General features: G+C 47.5%; 1 protein-coding gene across 1 annotated transcript; it reads left to right on the top strand.

The window, feature by feature from the left end:
* Positions 1-789: 789 nt before the first annotated feature.
* Positions 790-6,984, top strand: PROCR (protein C receptor). Its single transcript, XM_032592577.1, has 4 exons — positions 790-1,046; positions 3,196-3,447; positions 3,884-4,162; positions 4,410-6,984. Exons 1-4 carry the CDS (start codon positions 968-970, stop codon positions 4,523-4,525), a joined length of 726 nt encoding a protein of 241 aa, XP_032448468.1. The 5' UTR covers positions 790-967; the 3' UTR covers positions 4,526-6,984.
* The last annotated feature ends 428 nt before the right edge of the window (positions 6,985-7,412 follow it).

The raw sequence follows: 7,412 nt of genomic DNA, 5'->3' as shown, positions 1-7,412 counted from the left end.
AGGTGCCCCAAGAAATACATTTTAAACTGCTATTCAAAACCCATCACAGAAACATACTACACAAAACTGAAAGATACACATATACAACGAAACAAATATTTCATAAAATAATGTCTACCCTGACCCAGGAGGATGCACTGAAAATTTTTATTTTGTTCTATTTCATAAAAATAACAAAAACAACAAGAAAAAAAAACCTCTGCTAATCATGACTGCTAAATTGTTTTCATTATCCACTAGTAAATTGTGACCTCAGTTTGAAAAATATTGCTTTAAATGACCAATCCTTTAATGAGATTAGATTGTTCATAAATCTCTCTGGTTAGGAACAGCTGCAGTGAGCTGTTTTATACTCATTTTGTAACCATGTGTTTCTGAGAGCAAGATTCCTGATTGTGTAATTACTATTTACTTAAAATTCTGATAAAATGTAGCCAGCGCATTGGAAAATCAAATTCTAACCCCCAATGTGTTACTGTGATATACAAACTTCTGTTGGGCAAGTCCCTGTACCTCTGTGGGCCTCAATTTCCCCACCAGTAACCTGTTGATCTCTACACCCGAGTCTGCTCTAAATTGAAAGCAGAGCCCCACCCCCTGACTCAGCGAGGGCAGAACTTCTCTCTGATCCCAACTCCCCCTTTTTCCGCTCCCTGTTTGGAAGAGGCCCAGGGAAAAGGGAAAAGGCAGGTCTGGGCCAGAGGGCCCAATGCAGGGCGGGGCAGGGGAAGGGCAAGAGGGAGGCCAGCCCCCTAGTAGGAAATGAGACAGGGTAGGAATAACACTTAATAAGCCTGACGCTCTCATCCTCCTCCTATCCCCTGGCCACCTTCCAGCCTCCTCTGTGCAGTCTCCTCTCCTTCCAGACAGTCCTTACTTCTTTTCCCCCTAGGCTGCAGCCAGCTTGAGCCCTCTGCCTGCCAGAGCCAGGAAGGAGCCCAGGTGGGGTAAGAACCTCAGCCCCAGGATGTTGACAACATTGCTGCCACTGCTGTGTCTACTGCTCCTGCCCGGCTGGGCCTTTTGTAGCCATGAAGCCTCAGATGGTGAGTCAGGGGCACATCTGCCCCGGGATGGTTCTGGAGACTCTCAGCCTGTCTGGGTACATGGGAGAAACCAGAGGAGACCTTATCCCACAGCGTCTGTGCCTGCAGCGAGCCAGGTCTCTCTGTAGGGTAGGCAGGGTGCTGGGGACTGATTTGTGTCCCAAAGCCAAGGTGAGGAAGTACAGTCTGTCCCCAGGGAAGGGGGAGATGGAGGAGGCAGGGGGTGGAGAGTGGGGGATGGGAGGGGAAGGGGGTGTGAAACAGAACTGGAAAAATGGAAAGGGATGGGTAGAAAGGGTAAGGGAATTAGCCCCCCGGAGAGGGGGTGAATCTGGAGGGGGAGAGCTGAGGGTGATCGTGGTTGGGGGTAAGACCAAGGAAGACAGGAAGACGTGAGAGATGGAAGGAATGGAAAGCCACTGGAGAGACTGGGACTGAGATAAGTGAGGCAGAAAAGGAGACTGGAGAAGGTGTAAGATGGATGGAAGCTTGGGGGAAAGTCGGGGGAAGAAGAAGCTGTGGTCATTGGGAAAACTCAGGGGGTCAGGCTGCCTGAAGTGGCTGTTTAAGCAGAGAAAGGTGTTATTGCCCTGCATGGTGACCACACAGGTGCCTCTCCTCCCCTTTCCCACAGTCTCTGTAGCCTCGGTCTCTCTCTGAGGGAGCAAATCACCAGTATTCAAGGAGCGCTCACTATGGTTAATACGTGCACTAACACATCTGACTCCCGTAATATCTCTACAAGGCAGGCAATATGATTATCTCTCTTTTACAGGGGAGGAGACCGGGCACAGGGCAGTTAGGAACCTTATCTAGGGCTATCCACACAGATATACCTATTCACACCTACAGACACAGAGCACAGCTTTTCAAATGCAAAGGTGGACAAGACAATCCATGCACAGAAATTTACAACCCCAGACTCATTCCCCCCTCACACATTCTCTGGGCATCAACCCTGTGCCAGGGCCTTAATAGGTGTAGGAGACAGAGATAACCAGACATGATTCTATAGCCTAAGGGAGCCCAGTAGAGTCTGTGTGTTTGGAGACAGTTACGTGGAATCTGGGATCATTGAAACAGACCTGCTGTGTCCGGGAGGGTAAAGAGGAGAGGCATCAGGAAAACTCCTCCAAGAGAGCAACAGAGCTGAGTCTTGAAGCATGAATAGAAGTTTGCCTAGAGGCAGAGACACCCCAACATGCTATTCATGTCAGCCAAAAGGCAGCATGAGAAACTCCAAGTAGTTTACTATATATAAGTACTAGAAGAGGTTAAATAAGGCAGTTGGGGCCTGGTCTCTGGCAGCCTTGAATGCCAAGCTAAAGACTTTGGACTTCATTCTGTGGACAGATATCCTATGGGGAGGCAGTATGGCTGGATGGTTAAAAGTGCTGGAATCACACCGCCTGCACTCAAATCTTAGTTCTGCTACACCATTCTAGGCTGTGTCTCTTATGGACTGAGATTAATCACAGTAGCTACTGCATTTAGCTAATGGGAGGAAGGCGCAAATAAGATAATAATATGTGTAAGGTACAGTGCTTAGGTCAGAGTAACAATAATAGCCATTATTATTGTTATTATTATTATTATTATTATTAATGATTTTGATAGGGGAGTGTGTCACTGGAGGATTTTAAGCAGGAGAGAATAATCTTATTTCTGGGTCAGAGAGAGGTCAGATTAGAAGGAGTGAAACTGAAAAATGAGGGGACGGGGAAGAGGAAGGACATTACCACCCGAGTCCAGATGAGAACCGATGAGGCCTAAAGTAGGGCAGTGGCAGGGAACAGGAGATGGAATAGGATTTTACTGGAAGCCAGGATTTGTTGACCAACTGGAAGTGGGGGTAGTTACAGGGTGAGAGGCAGAAAGATGGGAGTGGCTCTTCCACTGACTGGATTACCCTGAGGCAAGTGGCTTCTGCTCTTTCCAGCCTCAGTTTCCTTATCTGTAAAACGAAGTTAATAATCCCTCTCCTGCCCTCCTGACAGGGTTATGGGAGGAAGAGTGGGAGAACACTTTGTAGTTTATGAACGGCCGAGAAGGTGGGCGGCCGGCCTTTAGGTAGGGGGTTATTACCTCCAGCTACACGCCAAGCCCTGCCACGCCGGCCAAGGCCTGACGCGCTGACACTGCCCGGCAGGCCTTCGGAACCTCCACATGCTCCAGATCTCCTACTTTCGCGACCCCTATCAAGTGTGGCACCGGGGCAACGCGTCGCTGGGGGGGCTAACGACGCACGTGCTGGAAGGCCTAGGCAGCAACGTCACGATCCGCCAGTTGCAGCCCTTGCAGGAGCCTGAGAGCTGGATGCACACGGAAGACAGCCTGAAGACCTATCTGCACCAGTTCAACAGCTTGGTACTGCTGGTACACCATGAGCGGCGCTTGACCTGTGCGTGGTGCGCGCGCCCCTACGCGCGGCGGCGGCGGTGGCGCGTCCAGGCGGGAGGCGCGGCCTGTGGGCGGGATTTGGTGGGGTGGGCCTGTGGGGGAACGGGGCGGAGCCTCATGGAGGGACGGCGTTCTTGGAGGGGTCTTGTGGATGGCTTGGTCTTGTGTGAGCCGGCTGCTCTGAGCAGCCCAGTGGTACCAGGGCACCTGCCGTTGCTGATTGCTGGTTGGGAGCTTGAGCCTGAAGAGGACTGGGTGTCCTAGTTGCGGGCCCTCCGTCAGGCCCTCTTTTTGCTGGCATGACCTCGGGGCTGACCCTGTTGGGATGCCCTGTCCTTGATCCACCCGAAACCCCGAAAGTTCATGTTCCCCCGGTGGACATTCTCCCACAGCTGGCATCCTCTCCATACAGCCCTCTCACCCTCCCTCATCCACAGTTCCTCTGATCATTCGCTGCTTCCTGGGCTGTGAGCTGCCTCCTGAGGGTTCTACAGCACGTGTCTTCTTCGAAGTGTCTGTGAATGGGAGCTCCTTTGTGCATTTCCAGCCAGAGACAGCTTTATGGGTGGCAGGGCCCCAGGCACCCTCCAGGGTGGTCACCTACACCCTGCAGCAGCTCAACGCCTACAATCGTACTCGGTACGAACTGCGAGAATTCCTGCAGGACACCTGTGTGCAGTATGTGCAAGAACACACCACTGTGAACAACTCGAAAGGTATGATGGGATCGGGGATGGGCCTGTGTGCTGTTGGGTGGGTTCCAGGCAAATGGGTAGACCTGAAGGATGCATACCTTGAGCAACGGAAGTCTCAGGGCTGGGGGGTTGGGACAGAGTATACACAGCTTATGTCACTTGGTGAAGTAGCCCCCTTCCTTTGGGGTAGAAGTCCCTTAGTGTTTGATTTAAACCATGGACTTCTTGGAGGTATGTTCTTCAGGCTAATTCTGTGCATGTTCTGCAGGGAGCCAAACAGGCCGCTCCTACACCTCGCTGGTCCTGGGTGTCCTGGTGGGCAGTTTCATCATTGCTGGTGTGGCTGTAGGCATCTTCCTGTACACAGGTGGACGGCGGTGTTGATTGCTCTCCAGACCCCTCTGAAAAAGGGCTGGACTGATGGGGGCTGATGAGGGAAGATCTCAGCTCACTGCAAAACCACACAGATTCCCCATCTGGGACATTATATCCCAGAAGGTTTGGAGTGGCAGCTCCTTTCTTCTCCCTGATCTGCCCACCAAGAGTTTGGGGGAGGGAAAGGGAAGGAGGAAGCTAAGTAGACAGAGTTCTTGGTTTGCTAAGCACCTAAGAACTTGCATGCTTTCCTGAATTGGTCTGAGAAGTGAGTGCTTATCTATCTTTGTGGAAAACAGATGATGGAGTTGGGTGGGGGTAGAGGGTGTCTATGGCATGTCCTCCAAAGACAGAATCACCCAAGGCATTCAAAACACCTAACAAATACAAGAAGTCCATCAACCAGAATAAACACCACTCGATGCTCCCAGGCACATCAGATTTGGGAAAAGATGCTGATATAGTAGAGGTAGAAAGAAATAATCAGAGAAATGGTGGGAGTATAAACTAAAATATGGGAGCAAAGAGCTATTAGTTAATTAATAATATTATTAATAAATTCCTTACTTATGTAGATGGCATCATTTTTTCCTCTACAAAACTTCTGGAAAAGTAGACCATATCTTTTGTCTTTATTTTATTTTGAGAGAGAGAGAGTGTGAGCAGGGGAGGGGACAGAGAGAGAGGGAGACACAGAATCTGAAGCAGGCTCCAGGCTCTGAGCTGTCAGCACAGATCCCGATGTGGGGCTTGAACCCACGGACTGTGAGATCATGACCCGAACTGAAGTCGGACGCTTAACCGACTGATCCACCCAGGGATCCCGTAGACTATACCTTTTGCTTCTACTCCCTCCTTTCCCACTCCTAAATCACTGCAGTCTGACTTCCCTATAAACTACTCTAAGATCATCAATGACCTCTAATTGTGAAATCTCCATTCCACATGATATCTGCAACATTTTCCTTTGTGGACTAGAATTCTCTTTTTACCCTAACCCCTGAGATTCCATACTTCTAATTTTTAGAAACTGTTCCGGCCACTCAGTCAATCCCTTTGCCTTTGTCATCCTACTCAACTCACCTTGAAATCATGGCTTTTTTAGACTTCCATGTTTTGGTTTTTTGGTCCCATTTAAACTGTACCCTTTGTGGATGTATTCATATGTCATCTATGTGTGGTCTTTTCCATGGGGAAACAATATAATCTTGTCTTTGGAAGCAGGTGTTTTGCCATCAAATAGATTTGAGTTTTACTTCTTTAAGCCAGGCATTTAACTCCTTGAAGTCTCAGTTTCTTCATAAAGAAAGGTATAATAACATGTACAAAAAAGGTATAATAAAAAAGACACCTACCTCATAGAGGCATTATGAGTATTATATAAATATATATATGTACACCCAATAAATATAGCACTTGCTGCTGACCTCCAGACCCCACATTTGCATTGATTTTTGAAAATCATCTCCACCTTAATATTTTGCAGACATTTCTGAGTCAACATGTTCTAAGTCAACTTCCTTATCTTTCTCCCCAAACCTGTTCTCTCTCCTTTGTTGTTTGCTATCAGTTAAACAGAATTACTATCAAACCACATCAGTGTAGAAACTTAAGTGTTGACCTTTATTTACTCCTTCTTCATCCCCCACCTACAAAATATAGTATCTGTAGAATCAAATCCTTCTTTTCCACTCTCTTGCTTTTTTTTGTAAGATATGGTAATTCAGCTCTTTCTCTGGGGTAGGTACGAGGTGTGCCGCCCAGTTCTACTGGGTGTTTAGCTACAGGGCGCTTAGGCAGCAGATAGCCACGAGCGGCTTCAGTTCCTTCAGTGTCTGCCTTACCTGTAGAGAACAGTCCTGCATGAGGTCATGTTCCTCTTGGGGCTGTCCTCATCTGGTGACTGAGCAAAGCAGGGGTATAAAGGCTCAGCCAGTCCCACCTACTGCAGGGCAATTCTGATAAACAGTATTCACTCCAGAGCTCCTTGCCAGGTTGGCTGGGTATCTGTCAGATCTACACTGAAGTTTGACTTCTCCTTCTATTCAATCCCCCTTCCTTTCCCTAGTTAATATCTTCCACCTCATACTATCTCAGCATCTGCTTCCAGAAAATCCAAACTGTGACAGACAATCTTCCTTTCTTTTCGTCTTCTGTCTTTTTTTTTTCTCTCTCCAGATTGAGAAATTTTCTCAATCTTATATCTGGACCAAAGCAGTAGCCTCCTCCTAACTATTCTCCTGGTTTCTAATTTCTCTGAGTTCTAATTCATCTACATGGAAATAAAAAATAATAATAATTTAAAAAAGCAAACATAGATCTGATCATGTCATCATTGTTCCACTTTGTAAATTCCCAATACTTACTGAGCTAACTTCAGAATCCTCAAAATGGCATTCAAGGCCTTGTATAATCTGGTCTTATCCTAATTTTCAAATTGTATATCCCACCACTTCTCTTCATCCAACTGTGCTTTAGATTATCAATTTTAAAAACATATATATATTTTAAATGTTTTTATTTATTTTTGGGGGGGGGTGGGTGGCAGAAAGAGAGACAGAGAGACAGAGACAGAGGATCGAAAGTGGGCTATGTACTGAAAGCAGAGAGCCCCATGTGGGGCTCGAACTCAAGAACCATGAGATCAAGACCCAAGCCGAAGTTGGATGCTCAACCAACTGAGCCACCCAGGCACCCCTAAAAGCATATATTTTAAAAAATGTTTATTTATGTATTTTGAGAGAGAAAGAGCGAGAACAAGCAGGGGAGGGGCAGAAAGAAAGGTTGAGAGAGAATCCCAAGCAAGCTCCACATTGTCAGTATAGAGTGCAACATGTGGCTGGATCTCACAACCATAAGATCATGACCTGAAAGGAAACCAAGAGTCAGATGCTTA

This window comes from Lynx canadensis, chromosome A3, assembly GCF_007474595.2.
Source record: "Lynx canadensis isolate LIC74 chromosome A3, mLynCan4.pri.v2, whole genome shotgun sequence".
Lineage (NCBI taxonomy): Eukaryota > Metazoa > Chordata > Mammalia > Carnivora > Felidae > Lynx > Lynx canadensis.
The sequence above is the reverse complement of the archived record's forward strand: the minus strand, read 5'-3'. Positions and strand labels throughout refer to the sequence as shown.

Coding starts and splice junctions, on each gene's coding strand:
- PROCR (XM_032592577.1), top strand. CDS start 968: ATGTTGACAACATTGCTGCCACTGCTGTGTCTACTGCTCCTGCCCGGC. Junction 3,448..3,883: donor CCATGAGCGGCGCTTGACCT/GTGCGTGGTGCG, acceptor CCTCATCCACAG/TTCCTCTGATCATTCGCTGC. Junction 4,163..4,409: donor CACTGTGAACAACTCGAAAG/GTATGATGGGAT, acceptor CATGTTCTGCAG/GGAGCCAAACAGGCCGCTCC.